Source organism: Bos taurus, chromosome 19 (genome assembly GCF_002263795.3).
Source record: "Bos taurus isolate L1 Dominette 01449 registration number 42190680 breed Hereford chromosome 19, ARS-UCD2.0, whole genome shotgun sequence".
Lineage (NCBI taxonomy): Eukaryota > Metazoa > Chordata > Mammalia > Artiodactyla > Bovidae > Bos > Bos taurus.
Window position 1 is genome coordinate 48,562,805 of NC_037346.1, and position 26,621 is coordinate 48,589,425.

At 46.5% G+C, this 26,621-nt stretch overlaps 1 protein-coding gene across 7 annotated transcripts in view; it reads right to left on the minus strand.

The window, feature by feature from the left end:
* The window catches only part of PECAM1 (platelet and endothelial cell adhesion molecule 1), a 94,091-nt gene that overhangs the window by 37,510 nt on the left and 29,960 nt on the right, over positions 1 to 26,621 (minus strand). For 4 of the 7 annotated variants that reach the window (XM_005221005.5, XM_005221004.5, XM_005221006.5 and 1 more), the window contains exons 1-6: positions 24,743 to 25,000; positions 24,630 to 24,656; positions 14,951 to 15,244; positions 10,830 to 11,135; positions 6,609 to 6,884; positions 155 to 403 (exon numbers count right to left, since the gene is read on the minus strand). In XM_005221005.5, coding sequence (XP_005221062.3) covers positions 155 to 403; positions 6,609 to 6,884; positions 10,830 to 11,135; positions 14,951 to 15,244; positions 24,630 to 24,656; positions 24,743 to 24,806 — 1,216 coding nt within the window. In that variant the 5' untranslated portion in view covers positions 24,807 to 25,000. Of the gene's footprint in view, positions 1 to 154; positions 404 to 6,608; positions 6,885 to 10,829; positions 11,136 to 14,950; positions 15,245 to 24,629; positions 24,657 to 24,742; positions 25,011 to 25,466; positions 25,503 to 26,621 lie in introns of those variants that run through there. The other 3 variants (XM_015458920.3, NM_174571.3, XM_005221002.5) reach the window with 3 other exon arrangements.

A 26,621-nucleotide genomic window follows, 5' to 3' on the forward strand; every position in this document is an offset into this window, starting at 1 on the left:
CTCCTCTCTCCCCAAATCCCCCTCCCCCATCCCCTGGGTTTTTATCCTGCCTCAGTCTGAATCATCTTCAGACTAGAGAAGGTGGTGGCTGGAGATAAATTCCCTTTCTCCCATTCAGTCCAGAGGCTTTCAGGGCCAGTGAGGACATACTCACCACACACAGTTATCTGGACTGTGTTGCTTCTCTTGAACACCCTGCCGATGCCCGCGACACAGGTGTATAACCCGCTGTCCCACTCTGAAACTCTCTTGGTGAAATTTTGAGTCTGCGACACAGTCATGCTTCCCTTCTGGATGGTGAAGTTGGCCGGGGGTGCTCCTGGGATGGAGCACCACAGGTTCAGATCTTCGCCCTGGTCCAGATGTGTGGCTGAAGACTCCAGCTTAGGCTTAGAAAATAGCTCTGAAAAAAACAGTGAGTGGGAATTGGGTGAGATGTTTGTGGGCACCAGCTCCCCAGTCCCCTGGAGAGGACTGTGGCCCAGGTGCTTCTGGGAGAACCAGTTCCCCACTTCCTGCACAAAGTTTCCCTTTGCTTCTCATGAACCTGATGATCACACAATTCACAAGCCAGGGTTCATTCTTCTCCTGGGATTCCAATGGCAGTTTTGCCTCCCTCATTAATCCAATTTATCTTACAGACATGGATTAGAAAACTTTGGCAATTTGTAATGTGGCAAGTAATGACTCAGGCATTCACTCGTTTATTCATCCACTCATTCATTTCATCCCACAAGTATTTATCTCAGGCCATCTCTGTGCTTGGCAGAGGAGAGGCAGCAGTGAAAAAGAAACAGTCCTTGACTCTATAAAGTGCTTAAGTCTCATGGGCGATTCTTCAGATAGTGTCTGCAGTAGAGCCTATAGAGGGGACATGGAACCCAGGCTTGAAGAATCAGGAGAAAACTCCTGGGATAAGTTCTGCAGGCAAAGATGGAAAGTATCGCAGGAAGAGAGAATAACATATGGAAGGTCTGGCAAGAGGTTCAAGCACCTGAAAGTTCAGGCAGCCTGGGACCGCTGTGGGAGAAGAAAAAGAAGGCTTGCAGATCTTCAAGGAACTTGAGAATCACATTTTAAAAAGTGTGGAATATACCCTCGGGACAATGGGAACCATGGACGGTCTGGGTCACGGGGATAGCTTCAGATGTGTTCTGTAGGGAGATCTCTGGAAGGAGAATGGATGGAGTTGGAGGGGCCCAGACTGGAAGCAGGAGGGAATGTAGTCTAGGCTTGAAGCAGAGTGATGCTGTAGAGTTGGGGAGAAGCAGCAGCTTGGCCACCATTCCTCCAGCACTTCCCATGGAGGAGCATGAAGATGCCACCCGAAGCCTCCCAAGCCCAAGTACTTGGTAAGTTCCAACATTCTATGCTACTGGAAGGAGTCATTAGCACCATAATGTAGGTTGGATGTCGAGAGTACTAAAGACTGTGGTTGACTTTCAAGAAGTTTCATCATCTCCTAATACAAATATTCCCTGAAGAATACCAGTATTTTATAATAATGGTAAATGTTTGTTTTCAGCCACAGAGGAATTACTAATTAGCTACTTAACCTTTGCGGAGACTTGGCTCCTTCATGTAAGCAAATGCGCACTGACTCCATGGTTATGACCCTTGAAGCAGAAGGAAGGAGGAGCCGGTGGCACTTGAGACTATCTTCATATTAAGAAAGAGACTGAGACTTGAAATTTCTCTTAGAAAACCTCCTTATGGGTTTGAGAATGCAATCAGGACTCAGGGGTTAAATTCTACCTTGGCTCTAAATTTAGGATTTAATCTGGCATACAGGTTTGGAAGTAAAAACCAACGCTGTCGTGGTCATCACTGATATTCCATGGATGGAAATGGAAGTCATTTCCATCATAATTATAATCAGTACGCGGTGTTTTCTTAGTTTCCTTGATAGGGAATAAAATAACACTGTAAGTCAGGTGATCGCCTAATAATTAATTCATTGAGGCACATTCCACCCCTCCTTCCTTCCATATAATGAACATCGACTTACCTCTTTTCAGATCACCATCAAAAGCTCGAGGTTAGGGGACTTCTCTGGTGATCCAGTGGCTAAGACTCTATGCTCCCAATACATGGGGCCTGGGTTCAATTCCTGGTCAAGGAACTAGATCCCACATGCCACAACGAAGAGGGGCAACTAAAATCCAGCATGCCATAACTAAGACTAGGCACAGCCAAATGAAATAAAATGAAATAAAACAAAGCTCTAGGTTAGGAGCAGGAAAAAAAAAAAAAGAAAGAAATTTACCTCCTTAAGGGCCTTACAATTTCATTGGACAAATACCAAAAAAGTAAAAAAAAAAAAAAAAAACCTCAGGAAGAATCCCACAGAAATGATTCCACATTAAAAAATAAACAAAAATGCAAAAAATACAAAACATCTTGCTGGGGTAGGTGGACAATGGTTTAGAATTAAGAATGAGATGCTAGACCATCACTCGGGTTAATAAGGATAAGTCTTTTGTTCACTCACTGAGCAAATATTTACTGAGTTCCTATAACGTGCCAGGCTGTGTGCTAAGTATCAGTGTTGTCAGATGAATTGAGCCACAGACCTTCCAGAGCTCACCCAGGATGATGCAGACAGATGCTAAATCTTTTCAGTGACTGTTGACCTGTAGACAGAAGAGTGTGCTGGGAACTGAAGTGTGGCCATGGGACTCTTCCTGGGAGGCTCCTAGAGGGAGATTTGGGACTTGGTCTTTAAGGACAATAGAGGTCTTCCAGTGACCAAGCAGAAAGAATATTCCAGGCAGAGTCCGGTGAGATGTTTGGAAGGGGCTGGAGTCAGGGTGAAGGTGTGTATGTGTGTGTGTGTGTGTGTGTGTGTGTGCATGTATGTGTGCTCAGTCATGTCCAACTCTTCGTGAGCCCATGGACTGTAGTCTGCCAGGCTCCTCTGTCCATGGAATTTTCTAGGCAAGAATACTGGAGTGGGTTGCCATGCCCTTCTCCGGGGGTTCTTCCTGACCCAGGGATCAAACCCAGGTCTCTTTCATCTCCTGCATTGGCAGGCGGGGTTTTTTTTTGTTGTTGTTTTTGACCAACTGAGCCACCAAGGAATAATGAAGCCCAGGAATAATGAAGTCAAATAGGTGCTTCTCCTACAGGTTAGTTGAAGGATGAATTGGAGCAGAGATGCTTGGGGAAGCCCTATGACATCCTGCTGTGAGGGCCAGAGTGAGGGTGTGATTGTAGAGATGAGATGACAGGACAGAGTCGGGAGTCCTGGCAGCACCTGGGTCTGAAAATGTGAACAGTGAGAGGTAATGGAAACCCACTTTCAAGCCAAAGACAAATTACTAATTCAATGATCTTGATGTCCACAAAATTATTGTGAGCCTCCAACATCACTCTATAGAACCACTCATAGTGAGGCTTGATAGCAACAGGGGAGTGGAGAATAGGCTGCAGAAGTGGGAAGGCTTGCATCACTTGAAGGTGGGGGAGTTGCCTGCCAGCCCTGGCACGGCTCCGGCAGCTCTACACGGAACAGGAGCACAGAGCATCAAACTAAGGGGATGGGAAGGGCCGGCCGAGCCTGACACTGTGCTTTCTTGGGCCAGGGAGCCTCGCCTTCTGATTGACTCACATACTCAGCGTGACTCAAACTTCTGATGTGGGATCAGCTACAATAATAGTATCCTGTGGTCCAAAGATGCCTCATGCTTCCCTAAAGTAGCCTGGTCCGAGGGGTTGGAGTGCTGCTCTAAGCCCTGAAATTGCCCTTATGTTTGCCACGTGGTCCCTGCTGTGCCCATGACCATACAACCATCTCTTTAACAGAGTTGATCATTGCATCATATTCTCATCGTCTATTTATGTCTGTGAAATTCTTCAAAGCTGCATAGGGCAGTTCCCTAGGTCCCCAAAGTTGCCCAGCACACAGAAGGTGCTCAATATATGTTGAACTGAGTACTGTTCTCTAATAAGATAATTATATTTTATCTAAAAAATATGTGCCATCAAAATATTTGCCATTATCAATAATAAACTAAATCGCTAGCAGGAGCCAACCTGGTATAGACCAGCAGAATCCAACACCTGCCAGTCACCCAGCTGGGTAGTTGGCAGCCTACCTATGATACTGGGGACTGTCGCTGTGACTGTACGGTCTCTATTGACACAGAGGGGGCTTTCAGTAAATGAGCAAATGAATGATGAATGAATGGACACTTTCACTTGGGAACCAAGAAGTGCTGACTCGCTCTGCCTCTGGAACACTGTCACCGATGCTCATCTGTTTATCCAACAAATATGTATTGAAAGCCTACTGCGTGCCAGGTACTGTTCAGCTGTTAGCAATATTGCACCAGATAAAATAGATAATACCCTCACCACCTTAACATTCTACTGCCTAAAGACACACAATACACAGGGAGAGGTAGAGTACACTTTTTTTCCTGGTAAAAGCTGTTTTGAAAAGTAAAGTCAGGTAGGGACTTCCCTGGCCATCCAGCGGTTAAGACCCTGTGCTTCTCACAGCACTGTTTATGATAGCCAGGACATGGAAGCCACCTAGATGTCCATCAGCAGATGAATGGATAAGAAAACTGTAGTACATTTACATAATGGAATATCACTCAGCCATTAAAAAGAATACATTTGAATCAGTTCTAATGAGGTAGATGAAACTGGACCCTCTTATACAGAGTGAAGTAAGTCAGAAAGAAAAACACCAATACAGTATACTAACGCATATATGTGGAATTTAGAAAGATGGTAACAATGACCCTATATGCGAGACAGCAAAAGAGACACAAATGTATAGAACAGTCTTTTGGACTCTGTGGGAGAAGGCAAGGGTGGGGTGATCTGAGAGAATAGCATTGAAACATGTATATTATCATATGTGAAACAGATCGCCAGCCCAGGTTTGACGCATGAGACAGGGTGTTCAGGGCTGGTACTGGGATGACCCTGAGGGATGGGGAGGGAGTTGGGAGGGGTGTTCAGGATGGGGAACACATGTACACCCATGGCTGATTCATGTCAATGTATGGCAAAAACCACTACAATATTGTAAAGAAATTAGCCTCCAATTAAACTAAAAAAAAAAAAAGACCCTGAGCTTCTGCTGCAGGGGGCATGGATTTGACCATTGGTCAGGGATCTCACCCGCAGCAGGGCAACTAAGCCCATGCACTGCAACTAGAGAAGCCAGAGCGCAGCAATGAAGACTTGTGTGCTTGTGTGTGCTCTGTTGTGTCCAACTCCTTGTGACCCCATGGACTACAGCCCACCAGGCTCCTCTGTCCATGAGATTCTCCAGGCCAGAATACCAGAGTGGGTTGCCATTTTCTTCTCTGAGGAAGACTTAGTACAGCCCCCAAATTAAACTAAATAAGTAAATGAAAAGTAAAGCCAGGTAAAGAAGGAAGGCATCCAGGGAACTTTCTAAGTTCGTGGATTTGGAAATCTAACAGGCCGGGGGGTAACTCTTGCTCTGCCACTCAGCAATCCTGTAATCATTAGGTGACCTGACTTCTCAGCTCCAGTTTCTACGTCCATAAAGCCAGCATCATAATACCTACCTTATGGCATAATTATGAGCTTGAAATGAAAATGTATGTAAACCAGGCAAAGAGTATTCAACAAAGAGGAACTTTGACTATTATTTTTGAGTCTAGTCTAGTCAAGACTATGGTTTTTCCTGTGGTCATGTATGGATAAGAGAGTTGGACTGTGAAGAAGGCTGAGCACCAAAGAATTGATGCTTTTGAACTGTGGTGTTGGAGAAGACTCTTGAGAGTCCCTTGGACTGCAAGGAGATCCAACCAGTCCATTCTGAAGGAGATCAGCCCTGGGATTTCTTTGGAAGGACTGATGCTAAAGCTGAAACTCCAGTACTTTGGCCACCTCATGTGAAGAATTGACTCATTGGAAAAGACTCTGATGCTGGGGGGGATTGGGGGCAGGAGGAGAAGGGGACGACAGAGGATGAGATGGCTGGATGGCATCACCGACTCGATGAACGTGAGTTTGAGTGAACTCCGGGAGATGGTGATGGACAGGGAGGCCTGGTGTGCTGAGATTCATGGGGTTGCAAAGAGTCGGACATGACTGAGCGACTGAACTGAACTGAACTGAACTGAATGCTTTCTTGCTCCTGACCCTGTCTTAGGACCTCCACAGGGATATAGAGATCTAGCACAGTACTGGGCACAAAGGCAAGAAAAATGCGACATAATAATAGAAACAGCAGCTAACATTGGCCGAGTACTTACTCGGTATGCAGCTCTGTAGGAAAGGTGATGGATGGCATTTAGTCCTTATAACAGTCCTGCAGTGCTATCATCACTCCAATGGCAGAATTGTGGTAAGGAGACGGTCAGTCACTCACTCAAGGTCACAGATGTACTGAGTGGCCCGGCTGGGATCTGACTGGGCCCAGCCTGCAGCCTGAAACAACCACAGCGGACTGCTGGCTTGCTCTGCACTGAATTTCTCCCCATGAGCACCACGGCCCTGCCTGAGCACATCCATTCAGACCGGTGGGAGCAGAAGAACCAGCTCTCACTGCCCAGCCCGGATTCCAGCACTGACACCTCGTGAGCCCGCCACCTGCCGACGCCCTCCAGCAACCCTACCTGTGACGTTGACCACGACGCTGCTGACTTTGGATATGCGGCTGGCTTCCACTTTGCAGGTGTAGTTGCCGTTGTGCTCTGTCGTGGCCATCACGGAGTACACGGCCTCACTGCTGAGGCTGTTGTGTGCGACGATCTCCCTGTCCTTCTGGATGATGATTTCCGGGAATGACTGGGCCTGGTGCGTCACCTGAACAGTGCACTTGACCTGAAGGTCGTCTCCTTCCATGACCTTTCCCTCAGGGATGATGTGGAACTTGGGATTTGAGAAGGATTCTACGAGAAGAGGACAGGCTGGTTGGACTCAGGTTAGAATCCGGCTGAGGAGAAAGGCCACTTCCCTCCCCTTTTCTGTGCTTTTGGAGGCCAATCAGTTTTTCCTTATTAATTAAAAAAAATTCAACCTTTCCTCTCAAAAAACTTTCACCTAGGCTGCTCTGGTGCTCCCTCCCTCTTGCTCACTCTTGCATCTTCAGGCTTCTTCTTAATTTCATTTCTCTAACTTTGAGCTTCCCAAAGATCAAACCTACATCTCATCTGAAGAACATTTTTTAAATGACTTCAGAAATAATCACAGCAGTGAGAAGCAGACCCTTATCCTGCCCACCAAGGATTTTCTAGGTAACTCTCATACCACTTCACAGACCTCTGGCATTTCAGCCTAGATAGTCCCTTGCTTCCCAAAGTTCAGCTTCATGGAAATGAATTTTTAAATAATGCCATATGCCCCTGCAAAATGTTTTTTAGTCTATTCTATTTCTTTTTAAAAAATGCTGGTTGTGACTAACTAAATTGATTTCATGACTCATGCAGTTTGAAAAACACTGTTTTAATAAAATATGAGTCAGACATTAGGGATCGGACACCGTGAGGGAAGTAGAGCCAGGCCTTTGCTTCCACCAAAACACCCAGCAGAGCATAAGGGAGTATGTACACCAATTACAGCCAGGTAAAACACAGATAAGGACATTAAAAGAACGCCAACAGTAAATTTAAAGTGACCTACTACTTTAATATTTGTTAGTTAGTTTTTTTTTTGTTTTTGTTTTTTACTGTAAAGTCATTTAAATTCACAATAAAAAGCTATCATTAAAAAAAAAAGGAGTTTGTTTTCCTAAGAGTCAAAAAAAGAGACGGCATCTTTTAGCACATTCAACAATATCCTCTGGGATAGCTTGATAATAACTAAAGATTTTTTCCTGACACCCAAACTCAATGTATCAGAGATCTAAATGCACAAGAGGAAAAAAAAATTAAACCACAGAAACAGTAAAAGGAAACAGAGGTGCATTTTTTGCTTTAATAATCTTGGAGCATGGAGGAACTTTAGGTATGAATCACAAAACTGGATACCGTTAAAAAAAAAGATGCATAAATTGATACCATAAGGAAAAAAGATGCATAACTTTGATTTTAACTAAAGATTGAAAGTTTTTTCATGGAAGTAAAAAATAAAGACAAGTGAAAAAGTGGGTAAATTTTTGCACAGCACCTGACAAAGAGCTCATTCCTTTAATTTATAAAGGGCTCAAACAAATCAATCAGAAGCAGTAGGCAAATATGGGCAAAGTGTACGTGAATAGGAAGGCATGAAGGGATGTAAAAGCATACATGTACAAATGTAAAAAGCATACTCAACCTCACTAAAGACCAAAAAATACAAATCACAGTAGTGATATGCCCCTGTGCCTCAATTATAATAGACTGTCAAAAATAACAAAAATATTGGGAGCTCCCTGGCAGTCTAGTGGTTAACATTCGGTGCTTTCACTACTGTGGCCCAGGTTCAATCCCTGACTGAGGACTGAGATCCTGCAAGCTGCTCACAAGGCAGTCAATAAAAGAGAAAACATCAATAGAGAAAACATCAGTAATATACTGTGTTGATGAGGATGTGGGAAAATGAACACTTTCGATGGAAATGTTTTTCCTTTTGGAGGAGCGCATTGGTGATATTTTTCAATACCGAAAATGCACAAAACATTTGAATCAAGAATTTGACACAGGGACTTCCCTGGTGGTCCAGTGGTTAAGAATCTGCCTGCCAAAGCAGGGGACATGGGTTCGATCCCTGGTCCAGGAAGATTCCACGTGCCACAGGGCAACTAAGCCCTTGTGTCACGATTACCGAAGCCTGTGTGCCCTAGGGCTCACGCTCTTCACTGAGAGAAGCCACCACCACGAGAAGCTTGCCCATCAGAACCAGAGTAGTTCCTACACCCTGAAACTAGAGAAACAAAGACCCAGCACAGCCAAAAATAAAGAAATAAATAATTCAATAGAAAAGAATTTGACACATAAAAAATAATAAAATAGGAAACTACAGAAGTTACAAGAATGTTTGCTGCAAGATTGTCTTAAGAGCAAACGAGTGGGGAAAAAATGCCTAAATGTCCATCAACATAAGATGAGGCAGGGGACTGTCACTTTCTGAGATGGCCCACACTCTGTCTATGGAGTGTGTTCCCTCCCCGAATAAAACCTCCTCTCACTTTTAAAAAATAAATGAATTTAAAAAACTAAAATGAAATGAGCATATCCTTACAACAGGGTTCTGAGTTGTCACTAGAATGATAAAGATCTGTATTTCTTGATATGGACAAAAGTACATCTATACTGTATTTGTTAAGAAAAAGTTATAAGATAGAATGTTTGACAGGTCTCTCTCTCTTTTTTTTTTGTAAAAACAAAGATAAACAAGTCAAAAATGTGTGTGCACATGATGAATGAGTAAAATAAGTCTAGAAGAACAGACAAGGGACTTTTCTCTAAGTGCTGGTACTTACTGTGAAGAATTGTCACTTTATATAGTACCACATTTTCTTAAACTTTAACCCACACCATGAACTACAATAAAAAAATTTTTGTATATACATGATACTATATATATACATATACACACATAATACTATACAGGAAATATTTACACATACAATATAGCATTATGTGCACACAATGGGCAAAAGCGAGGGCGCCAAAAGCAGAAGTCCATTTTTTTTTTCTTAATTGCTGTTCTATTATTTTTTTGGCCACACCACACGGCTTGCAGGATCTTAGTTCCCCGACCAGGGATTGAACCCGTGTCCCCCGCATTGGACGAGCAGATTCCCAAAACTGGACCACCAGGGAAGTCCCCTGACGATCACTTAACAAGCTGTAGGGCTCCAGTCCTGAATACACTTGAGGCTTTCTGCGGTAAACTGTTCCTTCCCCTGCCTTCTTCCTGCTTCACACGTGCTCCCCTCTCAGGCCACTGGGAGCTGTTGGGTGCCTGACCTGGAGCCCTGAGCTCTCTGTCCTGGACACTCAGACCCTGGTTCCCCTCTGCTGTAGCCTTTCTCTCCTGAGAGCACTTCTCAGGCCACCTCATCTGTTTCCTATTTGTCCAACGTCTCAGTGATGGAAGGATGGGTAGAAGGGGGAAATTCCTTGTCAAATGCAGGAGGCAAAAGCTGAGGATCAACCCCACTTCCCCCTGGATCCCCTCCAGACCCCACTTCCTGATGTCTGATTCTCATGGTTTAAAGTCACAGTTCCCAAGCTGCAGCTCACACAAGATATTGTTTCAGTGAGCCTCAGCCAGTGCTTTAAGAAATGGAAATAGAATAGAAAGAAAAATAGCAAAATGCACCATGTATGAAGGTTAAGAATTGTTTGGAAATATATATGCGTATATAGTTAAATTGTGTCAGAGTCAAAAAGTTTGAAAAATATCAAATGATTAAGAATAGTCTTGACAGAGAAGGAGAAATATGGTATGACGTCTCCTGTATGTGGATTCTAAAAAGAAACACAAATGAACTTACTTATAAAACAGGAACAGACTCACAGACTTAGAGAATGTTGCAGGAGGGTGGGGAAGGATGAGGGGAAGGGACCGTTAGGGAGTTTGGGATGGACATGTACACACTGCTATATTTAAAATGGATAACCAACAAGGACCTACCATATAGCACATGGAACTCCGCTCAGTGTTTTGTGGACTGGAGGGGAGTTTGGGGGAGAATGGATACATGTACACACATGGCTGAGTCCCTTTGCTGTTCCCCCGAAACTATCACAACACTGTGAATCACCTATACTCCAATAGAAAATAATAATAATAAACCAAGAACAGTCTTGAGCAGCAAAGGCCTGAGCCCTTTTCCAATTCTGGGCTCTTTCTCCCCAGACCAAATCAGCAAACCAGGAAGAATGATAGAAAGGAAGTAGGACTCTAACCCCGCACAGTGACCAGGTCACTCTGGATGGGTCTGGAGGACTCCACGTTGGACCCAGAAAAGATCTTCGCTTGACATTGGAAACGTATGGTACGGTCTTGCTCCTCAACTGTGAATTCCAGCGTCACAAAATTCTGGTTCTGAGAGGTTTTTTCTCTTTTTTTCTTGGCGCCCCTTATATTTAGTTCGAATTTTTCAATTGTGAAATGTACAGGAGCCTTTTCCTCTGGGACAGAACAGTTGACCACCACGACTCCACCTTCTATCACCTCCTTCTTGTCCAGCGTCACCCTGGGATCAGACACTCCTTCGGGGGAAGAGAAAGGTCATTAGTGTGTTTGCTCCAGCGGCCAAGCCACCCATCAGCCTAGTCACTGGGGTTGACCCATCTGATGGTCCTTTTGCTCCCAGAACCTTGGTGCTACCTACCAGGTAAGTATTGAGTATGTATGTGCTGAGCACCACACCAGGTACTTTGGAAAAATATATAGACTATGTCTAAGATGTGGTTGATGCTTTCAAAGTTTATAATTCCACTGGGAAGTCAAGTCATCTCAACCAACATAGTTAAGAACAAAACAAAGGCTGCCAGTATTCATCAGTATTACTGTGGTGATTGTTGCAATATATTGAACGCCAACGACAAGCTAGGATTAACTTTCTACCCATGACTCCATTCTGTAATTCTTATAGTAAATCTCTGGGGAGGGCAGGAAAGAGAAAATTATGTCCAAGAGGTTCAAGGCTCACCCAGAAGCTTACAGCCTTCAAGCCCCAGAGCAACTGAGACTCACTCCCAGGTCTGTGTGACTTTACAGCCAGAGGCAGGGGGTGGTGCAGGGAGAGGAGGCAGGCATGGCCTCAGTTTAAAAAGCAAAGCTGAAAATAACTAGGAATTAGAGTGCCTCACAGAGACAGTGACTGAGGGAGCAGTCGGGAAAGGAGGAGTCCCCCTTTGCCTGAGGAGTCAGAGAAGATCCTAGAAAGGAATAGGACCTGAGAGGATTCTTGGAGGAAGGAGGTTACTTGGACAGATGAAGTGAGATGGGGGCCAAAGACAGGCATTTCAGGGCCTCAGGATCTGCTTGTGCCAAGGGATATGAGTGGCTTTTCAGGAGGGCCGTCTAGAGCAGAGGAAGGGCTGGAGGGGAAAATACAGCAGGTGGTGAGCCGGGGTCGGATTAGAGGGAGCTGGGAGAGTCTGGCTGAGATGAGCTGTCCTGTCCAGGCCCCGGGGTCCAAAGGCCATGAATTCCATCTTGGAGTCAGAGAGACTTGCTAGTATCCTAAACCTGCCTCTTCCTGAATGTGCCACCTGCCCCTGTCACCCATGAATCTTTTTCCTTGACCCACCCAGGTCAGAGATGGAGAATGGATACATGTATATGTATGTCTGAATCCCTTCACTGTTCACCTAAAACTATCACAACCTTGTCAATCGGCTATATTCCAAATACAAAATGCTTTTGGTGTTTTAAAAAAAATTAATAAAAATACATTTTTTTTAAAAAAAGGGAGAGACAGAGAGCTGTCCTCTTGGGGAGGAGATCTGCATGTGCTCCACCTCTGGTGAAGGTGCTCCCCTGCCCCACACGAGATCCCCAGGAGAAGGGATCAAGGGATGGGATCATGTTGTACTCATTGTTGGGTCTTCATCAGAATGGGCGCTTGATAAATGGTTATTGAATGAATGGATTGTCTTTTGTCTGCCTCAAAGACCTCCTATCATAAAAAAGAGTTAGAGAGGCCAACTGTGGAGTCAGATAGATCTAAGTTCTGACTCTGGCTCTGCATTTAATGTCACCAGACCACCCAACCTCTCTGAGCTCCAACATGGACACCTGTACACGGGAGGAACCAGGCTGATCTCTCAGTGCCATTGCAGGAGTAAAATGAAATGCATGTGACGTGCTCAGAACCATTTATCTTGTCTTGTGAGGGCCTGAATAAGTGGTAGTTCTTATTACTGGAAGTAACAATGGTATGAATGACTGTTCTGATCACAGAAGTGAGCTCAAAGATGCAGAAATGACAGTTATGGCAGCAGCTGTCCAGGAAGAACAGGGCTGAATTCACAAACTGTGTCCATTAAATCATCCCAAGTTTCTGGCACATTTCTTTTCAACATCTATTTCCCAAAGTCTTGGCCTGCCACTCTTTCCTCATCACTCCTGTGAACACAGGGACCTGTTGGCTCCTCCCCTGTCCCCAGTGGAGACGCTGAAGTGCTGCTCTGCTTCCCTGTGGCCCCTGGTGATACATAGGGATGTCCGGCCGGTCATGCCGCGATGGTCCACGGGACACCCAGGATGTCCAGAGGACGAACTGGCCTGGAGGGTGACACAGTCATGTCCTCCTGTGTGAGCCTCAAAGCCTGACGGGAAGGTGGTCAGAGGTCATACACGTCTGAGAGGAAAATGCCCCCAAACACTTTCCCACTGGTTCTTCCTGTTTCCTGTTTGCTGAAAGGATTATTTCTTTCTAAGGATGGTCTGGCCAAGCACCTAGTACATGGTGGGCCATTCATTCATCCAACACTGGGTCACTTCCTCTGCTCCCCATTTAATCCTCAAAACAAGCAACATTCAAGGGTATGCAGAGATACCCAGTGATCTCGACTTTAGAGACAGAAAATGAAAACCTGCCTACAGAGGTCAGGGAAGTGGACCCAGGGGCACTCTGCTGGGAGAGCAACTTCTTTCTCAGCCTCTGCACTTCACTCTTACGCTATATCCCCTTTCTCTGTCCTTGGCACCATTTGGCCATCAAGATAATTCCTATGTGATCTTTTGTATCTGAACCCAGTGTCCATTTTCTGGGAGGCCGTCCCTAACCCCTCTAGGCTGAATTGTTTCTTCTCACCTCTGTGCTCCCAAGGCAGTCAGATCAAATGACTGTTGGACTGCAGTGATTTGTTAAATAAATCTCTTCCTTCCAGGACTGTAATTGCATCCAGAGCTAGGATTTGCCTGATGCATTTTCATGTTTAGCACCTATTTTTTTTTTTTTTTTCTTTCCTGACTTGCAACTTGCAACCTTGGGACATGCTTCTTGAGAGAGTAAACCAATGAAAGAATGGATGGATGGAACTGTGTGACCCAAATTTCCCCCAATGATACATTTTTCTTGTTTCTCCATCTCTATTTCTACTTGCTCTTTTCAACTGGGTTTATTCCACAATCATTTATTGAGTGCCTACTATGAGCCAGATTTTTTTGAGATATATTTTAAGAAAAAAAGACTAAACACCACCTCTTTCCTCAGGATCTCACAGTCTGGAGAGCAACCAGATGTGTGAGAAAGTTGCATTATTGAGTGAAATAGTAATTGTAGCTTATTGGAAACTCATTATGTGCTGGAAACTGCCCTATCTTTACCAACACAGAATCTATTAATCCTCTCAGTAACTCCCTGAGGTAGTATTATTATCTTCATTTCACTGATGAGAATTTTAAAGTGTAGAGAAGGTAAGGGACTTGTCCAGACCAAAACTAAGCAGAGGAACTGAAGAATCCAGTGTCAACATACAGCGTCCTGACCTTTATACAAATACCACTGAATGCAGAGAGGGACAAGAGCTATAAGGACCAGGACCCTGGGGGAGATCAATTTTGTTTGGGAAAAGTGTCAGAGAAGAGTTGAGTGTTCAAGGAGATAGTTCATGAGGAGAGGAGATGAAGAGGGAGTTCTAGGGAGGGCAGATAGCATGTGCAAAGGTAAGTGAAGTGAAGTGAAAGTCGCTCACTGTTTGTGACCCCATGGACTATGCAGCCCATGGAATTCTCTAGGCCAGAATACTGGAGTGGGTAGCCGTTCCCTTCTCCAGTGGATCTCCCCAACCCAGGGATTGAACCCAGGTCTCCTGCATTGCAGGTGGATTCTTTACCAGCTGAGCCACAAGGAAAGCCCATGCAAAGGCAAGGAGGTAAGGAAAAGCCTGGTGTATCAGGAGCGTGTCTACTGCTTGCATGTCCAGGTTGGGAAAACGTCAAGCACGCAAGTGAGAAGGGTGGTGGGTCGGCAGGGAGGTCCAGCGTGTCGTGACTCATTCAGTCACTCTTCTGGCCACAGCACGTGTTCGTGATCCACCCTCCCAAACCGTGTTCTTTTGCAGGCTCTCACCTTTCACCCACACCTCATACTCTGGCGTCGTCTTCTCCTTGTTGTTCAGGATCACGGTGCATTTGTATCTCCCTGAGTCACAGACCCGGACGTGGGGAATCAAATAACTCTCTGTGTTCCTCCTGGAGGAGACGTTGTGAAGCAGCACATCATCCTTGTAGAACAGCACCTGGTGCAGAGGCTTGACCCTCGAGGTGGTGCTGACATCCACGAGGCACTGCAGTGTCAGGTTCTCCCCGTTTTGCACCGTGCTGTGCGGCAGGATCTGCATGTGGATGCTGTTGATGGTGAAGGCTAAGGGCCGAGGGGGAGGAGAGCAGAACCACCCATCTGTTATCTCAGGAACAACATCACTATCATCATCAGATGGGTATCATCACCTCCTGCACAACAGAGCGTCCGGAGGTCCCAAGCGGGTGATGACTATGTGCGGTGGGTCAAGCACAGGGCATTTGGTACTAAGTGGCTCATATTCCCACCATGACAAGGTGGCAGGCTTCAGAGTGTGACAACTAAAACATGTCCACGAGATGTGTGCGGCCAGTGAGCCGCCGCATCGTGGCCCTGGAGAGAGCCTAGGATTGGAGCAAAGGAACTTGCAAGTCTTGGGTCATCACTTACTGTGTGACCTTGGGTGATTAACCTCCCTGAATTCAACTGCCTCATCTCTAAAATGAGCTTACAACACGTACATAGTAGGTTGTTGTAAGACAGAAGAGTAGAAAGCATCCAGCGCAGTGCCTGGCACACAGTAATTGTGGGATAAGTGATGGCTACCACTGTTCTGAAATCACATGGCGACACGCAAGAAATGCTCCGCCACCCTCCTCCCCAACCCCTCCACCCCCCAACCCCTCCATCCCCCAACCCTAGCCTGACCAAATTAGCACAGTCTCAGCTGATGTTTTCTAGCTGATGGAATCAGAAACCTTACCAGATGAGTGAGAACTTGAAACCACATTTTCTCATGGATCTTGCTTCCCTTTTTCACTTTGACTGCTAAGAAGTACAAGCCCCAAATTTTACCTGTAGCAACCTTTGGGATGCATTTTTCTGTGCTTGAACAGTCATAGTTTTATTGTACTGCCTTAATTTTCTTCTCACTCTGATTTCCTTATTTTATCCTATTGAACAGTAATATACATAATTTTTATAAGTGGTCCCAAATCATTTTACAGACAGCAAAAGGTATAACCAGGTAGCTAGCCAGAGATATGGCAAAAAACAAAATTGTCATTCTTTCTCTCTCTTTTCATAACATCAAATCTTTTTTGAACAACTTAGAATTTAACTTCAACATGTCCCAGGTTTTAACTGAATAGAACAGTCCATCCTTGTGCCTTTATTTCTGAGCATCTTAACAAAAAATGGCATCTAATTAGTCATGAGATGAAACAAGGTGATTGTTCAGATGCATTTCTTACAGCATTAATCTTCAGAACTCCCTCTTTTGTCTTTCAGGTCCTGGTCTGAGAAGCCTATTGGGTGAGCGCTCAGAACAGAAGTTTCTTTTAACCATGTTATTTTCCCATCAACTAATACATTCCCTGCCAAGGTAAGGACAGGTACATCTCCCTACTCCTTCAGTACCTTCTTTATTTTAAGTGATGCTGTTTAGTACAGTGATTCTATCAGGAGATAGTAGAGAGCAGGGGATGAGTGCAGAATCAGACTTCCTGGACCAAATCCCATCTCTGAACACAACCTGTGTGGCTTTAGGTAAGTTACTGAGCTTCTCTGAGCCCCAGTTTGCTTATCCATACAATGGACATTGTTGTTTAGTGGCTAAGTCATGTCCGATTCTTTTGCGATCCCATGGACTGTAGCCCAACAGACTCTTCTGTCCATAGGATTTACCAGACCAGAATACTGGAGTGGGTTGCCGTTTCCATCTCCAAGGGATCTTCCCGACCCAGGGATCGAACCTGAGTTTCCTACTTGGCAGGCCTATTCTTTACCACTGAGCCACCAAGGGAAGTCACAATGGACATAATAATAGTAAGTGTAAATGAGAAGCTGAGCTTAAGTCCTTGGAGCACAGTTCCTGGCACAAAGTGCTTTTGAAATGATAACTAGATTCTGTCAGTCACAGGAATAAAACCAGCTGTTGAGTCTTGTGCTCTCTAAACCTCTTTCTTGAAGTCATTTCTAGCAAATTTTTTTCAGGGGAAAAACAAAACAGGGTTTCCCTCGTGGCTCAATGGTAAAGAGTCCCCCTAACAAAGCAGGAAACATAGGTTCGATACCTGATCTGGATCCGGGAAGATCCCACATGTGATGAAGCAACTAAACCCATGGGCCACAACTACCGAGCCTGAGCTTTAGAGCCCGGGAGCCGCAACTCCCGAGCCTCTGTGCCCTAGAGTCCGTGCGTTTCAACGAGAGAAGCTACCGCAACTAAAGAGGAGCCCCCATTCACCACAACTAGAGAAAACCCCTCGCAGCAATGAAGACCCAGCACAGCCAAATAAATAATTAAAAATATATATATATTTTTAAATTTCTAAGGTGAATTACAACAACTTCTCCAGACCCCTGGTGTTGGGCTACTTTACTGTCGTCATCTGAATGAAATGCACACCCATGCCTGATACACTGGGACACAGAACTGGGACCAGGAAGAAAGCAGAGTCGGACACACCTGGTCCCAACCCCTGGTCCCACAGCCGTTAGCTGGGTGTCACTGGGAGTCATCTAACCCTTCCAGGACACCACCTCTCCTCCTATAAAGAAGGAACACTAATACTTGCCTTCCCTGGTATTTTCATCTCAAACAATGAATGACCAAACCAAGTGGCTGAGAGCACTGAAGGGCAGGTCCGCTTTGCCCAGTGCCTGGCCCCTGATTGACATCTCCTTCCCACTTCCTCAGCATCACTCATTCAGCAGATACTGGAGGTGCCGTCTCTGTGCCAGGCATGCACCCAATGCTGGGGGCTCAGAGAAGGGTGGGACTGGCACAGTTTCTGCCCACCTGGGGCTCACGGTCTACGCTTCACCACTCGTTCCCACTCCAGGTCTTCCAGCCTCAGTGCCAGCCCTGTCAGAGTCTCCTCCAGCCCTAGGGTGCTCTACCATTGTCTAACCACTTAATAGCAAACTTGGCTAAAGCATTGGGTAGTTGGTTTTTCGAGAGGAGGATGTTCACTAACATAAGGCTCTTCCACCACCTTGTTTTTCTAAGCAAACCTAACACACATCTGCTTAATAAATTAACTCAGCTGATTTGCTGGTAGGGATCTCACACTTTCACAGCCAGCCAGCGGGAGCAGACAAGGAATAAGAAGGGAAGGCAGGACAGAAGAAGGGGAAGCATTTATAAAATGTATCAAGATACAAATCCCAGCTCATTGACTTGATGCAACAGACCAGCAGCCTCAGTTATATCACCATGACCACCACCTCCACCAACACCCTTCCGGTTTCCAGTCTTCAAGAGGGCCCCCAGTGAGCCCTGCCTTCTACTGTCACACCCGCCAGTGGGCTCCTCCCACATCGGACCAGGTTGGTCTCAGGAACAACATTGCAGAAGTGCTAGCAGGTCACTTTTGAGATTAGTTTGTAATTGCATTTTTCCTCTTGACTACCCTCTCCTCTTCTGGGATCACTCAATTCTGCGCAAAGCCAGCTGCCATGTCATGAGTCTCCCTCTGCAGAGACCCACATGGTGAGGAATGGCCTCATGCGTGGGCTTAAAGGCAGAATCCACAGCATCAGACAAGCCCTCAGGTAAACCATAACCCTGACCAATATTTTACCTGCAACTTCCAGACAAACCTTGAGTCAGCACCACCCAGCTAAGCCATTCCCAGACTCCTGCCCCTCAGAAACTGCGTGAGATGATAAATTATCTTAAACCACTGAGTTTTGGGATAATTTGTTAAGGAGTAATAGGTAACAAATACACCACACAACCTTCAAAAATCTCTATCTGATTCTTAAGACACATGTGTGCTCAGTCTCTCAGTCGTGTCCAAATCTTTGCAACACTTTGGACGGTAGCCCACCAGTCTCCCCTGTCTGTGGGATTTCCCAAGCAAGAATACTGGAGTGGGTTGCCATTTCCCTCTCCAGGGGATCTTCCTGACCCAGGGATGGAACCCGTATCTCCTGCATCTTCTGCATTGGCAAGCGGATTCTTTATAGCTGAGCCACCGGGGATGCGATCATTAAGATAATATGGAAAATAATATCCTCTTTGTGAATAAACTTTCCAGGAGCAGCCAAACTAGATTACTGTGTGTAGGGCTCATTATTTATACAACAGAGTGATTGCTATAACCCAGGCCTCCCCGAGGTTCACAGAGAGGTGTTAGGGGACCCATGAACCACCTCCAATTATATGCAAGTGTGTGTCTTTCTGGAGAGAGGACACCAAAGGTTCAGAACTGTGATGAAAGGACACGGTTGAGAAGTGAAGTGTTAGTTGCTCAGTCGTGTCCAGCTCTTGGCAACCCCATGGACTGTAGCCCCACTCCGGAGGACCAGAGCGCCAAGGCCCCACACCCTAAAACAAAGGGCCCTGCTTCCTGCCACCTCAGGCCAGTGGTCAGCGGATACTGATGCTCTGGGGAAGATGAGGCATCTTGACTCAGTCAGCTCCTCAGCCCTCCACCTGGAAATGACTCAGAAAGAAGTGGGTGGCTGGGGGTGGATGGTAGAGGAGGAGGGACTGTCCACCACTATCAGGAAAATACAGGGAGCCACAAAGCACGGAGGCCCTGGTGACCCGTGATGCTCAGCATGGAGTGTGCTGACCCAGCTCCCCTGAATCTCAGGTACCTGCAAGTTCAGTTCGAGTCTCTTTCAGGAAAACATTTCCTGAGCCCCTGGTGCCAGGTGCTGGGATCACAAGGTGAATGAGAAAGCAGCCCTGTTGTCCTGGGTTGTGCAGGCTGGTGGGGACCCAGACAGCTGGAGTAAGTGGTGTAAGGCCAGGAGGAAGGGGAGTCCAGGAGAGGCCAAGGCAAGTCTGAAGGAAGTGACCCCGGAACTGAGCCTTGGGCCAGGACAGAAGGGATGGGTGGGGGACTCGGGGCAGGAGAACAGCGTGTACCAGAGCACAGGGGCAGGAGAAATCAATGAATTCCGGGCACAGGTGCTTATAGGAACCAGAGTGTGGGGGCAGGTAGGAGGCGCCAGCTCAGAGGGCCTTGTCCACCATGCTGACCCGCTGGGCCCTGTCCTCAGGGTCTTGGGAGGGGTGGGGGGTAGCAGGATGACAGAGCTTTAGAAAGATCACTGTGGGCTGGAAGGGGAGGCTGTAACTACGTGCATGAAGGTTCAGGTGAAAGCTGATGCGGCCTGAGCTCGGGCAGACGCAGTGGGCTGAGGGGCAGGGATGGGCTCGAGAAGTGTTTACTGGATGCAGAAGGACTTCGCTTTTTTGAGGGTGAAGAAAATGTTCTGGAGCTGGACAGTGGTGATGTTTGTACAACATTACGAGTGTACTGCAAGGACATGGGTTCCATCCCTGGTGAGGGAACTAAGATCCTACATGCTATGAAGTGCAGCCAAAAAAGTATAAAATAATATTTGTTATGTGTATTTGACCGGTTTGATTGGCCATGGGGATCGAGGTAAAGCGTAGAAGATAAGGTTCCTGGATCAGGTACCTGGGCGGGAGAATAGAGACGCAATGGACTAAAGGAGACAAGGCCAGACAGAGATAAGGGCGGGACACAGTCCTGGTGCTGCAGCTGGTTTGAGGGACCCTGAGGGATGACTAGGAGGAAATGTCAGCCATGGCCTCGGAGGAAGCCTGACCATCAGTGAAGCAGCCAGAGCTGGAGTGGAACTGAAGGGTGGGCACGTGGAGGTGTGTGTTGGGGGAGGGAGGAGGAGATGAGCTTCAGCGAGGATCGGCCTCTGGGAAAGTCCAAATCTCCCTGGGGAAAAAGTCCAAGTCTCCCCATCAGAAAGGTGGGAGAACACCAGGGAAGAGGGTTTACAAGGCCAAAGAAAGAGGCTTTGTGCAAACACTGGGGTCCTGAAGGCGAAGGTCTGGATGTGTTCATGGCATTTGGCATCTCCTCTTAGTGAGGATTCAGGAGGTGTAGGGGCCAAAGCCAGACCTACACCTGGTAGGGTCGACTGAGAGGTGAGGAAGCAGAGAATTGGTTAGAAACCGGGCTTCAGAGGATTTCCCTGATGGTCCAGTGGTTAACACTCCACGCTTCCACTGCAGAGGGCATGGGTTCAGTGCCCGGTCAGGGAACTAAGATTCCGAATACCAAGCAGCCCCAAAATAAAGAAATAAATAATTAAATTAAAGAAACAAGGCTTCAGAGAAGTTTGACTGAGGAAGGGAGTAGATAGATAGGGGGACAGAAGATAAAGGGGGGGGGTTATTTATGATTTTTCTTTTTCCTAAAATAAAGTGTTACTAATCACATTTGTAGACTGAGAGAGCCACAAAGGCAGGGGTAGCTACTAAAAGTGGGGCAGGGGGATCAGTCAGAGACAGCGTGAGATTCTGGAGGAGGGGGTGATGCCAGGGATGGGCTCAGAGCCCAGGTGGGCCAGCTGGCCCTACCCAGCTGCGGGGTAGACATGGCCTCTGAAGCCAGGAGGGAAGCTGGGAGGACGGGTGGGGAGGCAGATAAGCCTGAAGCCGGGGCAGGGCGGGAAGTGGAGGGAGTTCCCTCCAGACAGCCTTGTATTCTAGGTGAAGAGGGAGCTGAGGTCATCTCCTGAGACTGGCTGGCTGGGGTTGGGTGGGGGCCTGAGGTAAAAGGAGAGGAAGGGCCAGGGCCGACCAAGCACCTCAATCATGGACCAGGCTGGCCGGTCATGCACATGGTCCTGGGTGGTCTAAGGAATGGTAGACCTGAGTCCCAGGCCCTCCACCTGGCTCTGCCATCAGCCAGCTGTGACCCTGAACAGGCACCTTATGTAAAATAGGATGGAGGCCTGAGGAGGCAGTCGGAGAGCCTGAGGTCTTCCCCAAAGTTACAAAGACCTTTCTCTGGGAAACCCAGGCAAGGAGTCATTGACTTCCCCCTGACTGTGAGAGTCCTATACCAAGGTCATAGGATAAACATCTCTGGGACTGACCAAGCCCCACTGCAACTGTTGCCATGAGCCTCTGGATCTAAACTGGTCAGTTCCCTGACCCAGTATTAGGTAAAATACCCACCCTATCTGATGTGAAGAGCTGACTCATTTGAAAAGACCCTGATGCTGGGAAAGATTGAAAGCAGGAGGAGAAGTGGACCACAGAGGATGAGATGGTTGGATGGCCTCACTGACTCAATGGACATGAGTTTGGGTGAACTCCAGGAGTTGGTGATGGACAAGGAGGCCTGGCGTGCTGCAGTCCACGGGATCGCAAAGAGTCAGACACGACTGAGCTACTAACACATACACACACACACACACAAAGAGCATCCTAACCAATCACCTAATGCCACCATTCCAGTAGGAATTGTCTGTCCTGGGGCTATAAAAACAGGCTACTAGCCTGAGAAATGATTTTCAGAAATGTCTCTCCCTTGAGACAGCCTGCTGTTCTAACAGCGTCTCCCACTCTAAGAAACTTTCTTCTCATCTCATTCTGCCTCATGTCTGGAAATTCTTTTCCAAAATGCACATGGACCATGACATTTTGGTATGGGGCTTGGTCATTCCAGAGATTTTTATCCTATGACCTTACACCTGTGACCTTAGTATAGGGCTCCACAGGGATGAAGAACGGAGAGCTGAAGAAGTCCAGAGGCAGGGTGTGGTCTGGACCAAAGCAGAGGCACAAGGCTGCAGGGGACAGAGAGAGGAGAAGCTATGAGGGTGACGGTGAACTAGGATCATTGTTGTTATTGAGTCGTTGAGACCCCAAGAACTGTAGTCCACCAGGCTCCTCTGTCCATGGGATTTTCCAGGCAAGAATACTCGAGTGGGTTGCCATTTCCTTCTCCAGGGGATCTTTCTGACCCAGGGGTCGAACCCAAATCTCCTGCATTGCAGACGGATTTTTTACTGATGAGCCACTGGGGAAGCCCTGAGCTAGAACCATGATAAACCATTACTTTACTAACCACTACATGTCGGGCAGGTGAGTCACGTCTTTAATCTCATCTCATACTGACTTATCACATTCATTTTACAGACTGAGAAAAAGGCTCAAAGAGGGACGTCCCTGGTAGTCCAGTGGTTGAGAGTCCACCTATCAAGGCAGGGGACATGGGTTTGATCCCTGGTCTGGGAGGATTGTGGCAACTAAGCCCATGACCACAACTACTGAAGCCTGCTCACTCTAGAACCCACACTTCCTAAAGACCGTGCTCTTGCAACAAAGAAGCCACCGCAATGAGAAGTCCAGGCACGGCAACTGGAGGGTAACCCCTGCTCACCGCAACTAGACAAAGCCCCCAAACAGCAACAAAGACTCAGCACAGCCCAAAATGAACAAAATTTTAAAACAAACAAATAACAGTACACAGGTACCTCAAAAAAAAAAAAAAAAGGCTCCAAGAGACAGAGTAACAGTAGCTTTAAAGATTTGAGTCAAGCCTGTGGCTCCAGACTCCAGACAATCAGGTTTCGAGAACGGGAGGTTCTATTGCTGATGTTCTAACCGGCTCTTTTTGGACAAGTTCCTCTGAGGGTCAGAGATTTCATCGGTCAATTAGTCTAATTATGAAGCTAATGGACATCCTGATTCTGTGGGTTGCCATGGGGATCAAACATCCTTCGAAGCACTTGGGCTATGGCAGGAGACCTGCCAGATCGGCCTCCTGAGCCCTCCCCACGCGAGTGACTGCTCCAAGCCGGGGCTCAGCAAACAGCACCACGCACATAAGGCATCTGCAAGCAGCAACCCAGTCACCCTGCTTCTGCCAACTGAAGTGACCTCTGACAAGGGGATCTCATTCTGTGAGCTCTGCCTCTATTCAGTTCCCAGACCCCGCCCAGTCCCTTACTTCACTCGGTCCCAGATGAAGCACAACAAAACCTGCTTATCTTAATGATTCAAATCAGCCCTAGATTTCAAAGCCAGATTTCAAAGTCAGGCAAAAACCCGCTTCTCGTGCCCCAGAACAAAATATTACAGGTATTTTGCAGATAATTTGCAGGTATGTTAGATATCATAGCCTCATGGATAGATGGGAGATGATATCTAATCTGTTTTAGATCATTTAGGAGAGAAGTCATAACGACAATTTAAACTCTGTTCTGACTTCATGAATCTAACAAGTTGATTGTATCTCATTTTTTAATAAAAACAATTGGGGATATGAAAAATAGATATGCTATGGTAGAGGGCTTCCCTAATGGTCCAGTGGTTAAGAATCCACCTTGCAATGCGAGGGACAGCAGTGCGATTCCTGATCTGGGAGATCCCATGTGCTGAGGAGTAACTGAGCCTGTGGGCTACAAAAGAAGCCACCACAATGAGAAGCCCGCCGTGCACCGTAACTAGAGAGGAATCTCCACTTGCCATAGCTAGAAAACCCTGAGTGCATCGATAAGACCCCCCAAAGCCAAAAACTAAAATGAAATAAATAACAAATAAATCTTAAAAATAAAAAAAGAAAGAAATTTATGGTAGAACAACAACAACAAAAAACCAATTGTGGAATCACTCACTTTCTAATCACCCCTCTCTTCACCCACCAATCCCAACAAGCAGAAAGAGTCACAGAAAGAGGTAATGAAGCTAGATGGGAATCTCACGACTTACAGTTTTCTTGACCTTTGAGGCTTGAACCTGGAAAAGACAGGAGAAATACATTGATTTCATGAGCTTCCCTTCTGAAGAAGCTTAAGTGATGTTGAGCAAGAGTGGGAACTCACAGAGCAGAAGGGTCAGCAGGGCTCCGAGCCACATCATGCCCCGCTGGGTCCACCTCAGCTGCATCCTGAGAGGAACGGAGACTTTGGCGGTTACTTCTGCTTTGGGGCCATGCCCCGGGGGGCAGAAGACACTTCTCTGGAGTCGCAGTTGAGAGACCTGCCCTGTGAAAAGCAGAGACCACGATTGGGAGCCTCTCCAGGCACTGTGGACACACTGGCCGAGGCGCTGGTCAGGTAATGGCAGCCATGCTGGAAACCGGGAACAATGCCTGGGCGGCCTCATATCTCCTCAGGAAATGACTGGCCTTCCTGAGGGGCCACTGAGCGCAGCTGCTTTGTTCAGTTTGTTTGGGGTCGGGGGGAGGCATGAGTGACATTTGCCTCAGCGCTCCTGACCCTCTTTGTGTCTCCACTGGGTCTGGGGGCCCCCTTCTCATGGCAGCCTGAGAGGTTCCTCCCTCCCTTTCTCCAACCTTCCCACAAAGGGCTTCTCTCCCCTCACACTCAGCATATCTCTCTGCTTTTCCTCTGGCCCCTCCAAGGGGTCTCTTCTCACACAGCCCAAGTCTGGACCTCCTGCCTTTCCTGACACGGGCATGGAGTGGAGAGGACTGAATTTTTTTTTGAATTACAGGTCTGTCAGGGAGTCCCTGTAATGCCCTCCCCCCATTGCCCTCCAGAGAAAGTCCGTTTTCCCATCCTTCACGGCCCAGCCCTTGCTTACCTCTCCAGCCTGGTCTCTCACTTCTTCCTTCCTTGCCCTGCCCTCTGGTTGCTGAAATTTATAGTTCCCAGAACACATCACATGTCTGTGACTTTGCCAATGCTCTGGTACCCTTTCCCCTCTCCTTTTCTGATGAATTCCTACCCATTCATCATAACTCAGTCGAGGCATCAATCCTTCAGCATCCTCCCCTGTCTTCCCCACACTGAGCTGCCCTTCCTCTGGGCCCCCTCGCCTTCCTTTCTCAGACACTTTTACCCTGTTTCTCTCCTCCCCAAGCAGACCGCTGGCTCCATGGTGGCAGGCCCAGTGCCTGTTGCCTAGTAAATGATCAAAAAACACTAGTAAAGTGGCTGATTGGCTGAAAGAGGACAAGTTAATTGTATGGTCGGAAAGAGAGTATCATTGCCTTGGGGGGTCACAGTGCTACTTTCTGAAAAGGTACTCTGGAATACTGTCACATGTAAATCTGGATGTTTTGATAACAGCTGTCAGAGGGCAATGCATGCAGAAAGGATTTTTTTTTTCTATTTTTTTTCTTGGTTGTTGTTGTTTTGTATTTTCCACTCCCTGCTATAAACTGTCTTCTTTGGCAACCTATTGGAAATCACCCCCACCCATCTACCAAACTTTAATTTGGCAGGAAAAGAAAGGAAACGTCATGAGTAATAAAATAAATGTTGGTGTCAAAGGTGACTTTTACCTACTGTAGAGTAAGCAACTTCTGCCTCTCAAAGTGACATTCAAGCAAGAGTGATAATTGTCCCACCCCACGGCCCTAAGTTCCAAAGTAAACGTCCAAAAATTAGTCATTGTTTCATATACAATGCTAGTACTTTTAGAACACACCAACAGAAAATAAAGCTTTATTTCAACAAATGCGTTACTGTTTTTTAAAAAAGTAGAAAAACTATATCCTACAGTGTACACTACGCAGCAGAATAAATTCCAAATAGACCAATCTGAAGGTACAAATGAAACATACAAGTTCTAGAAGAAAACATAAAAGAATTCCTCATGCCTTGGGCAAAGGCTGGTTTAATTATGATTTAAAATCCAGAAGTCATAATATGAAATGTTGGCAAATTATACTCTATGAATTAAAGTTCTGCTTTGCCCACCATCCTTCCAAAAGAGTTCAGCCAAGAGAAAAAC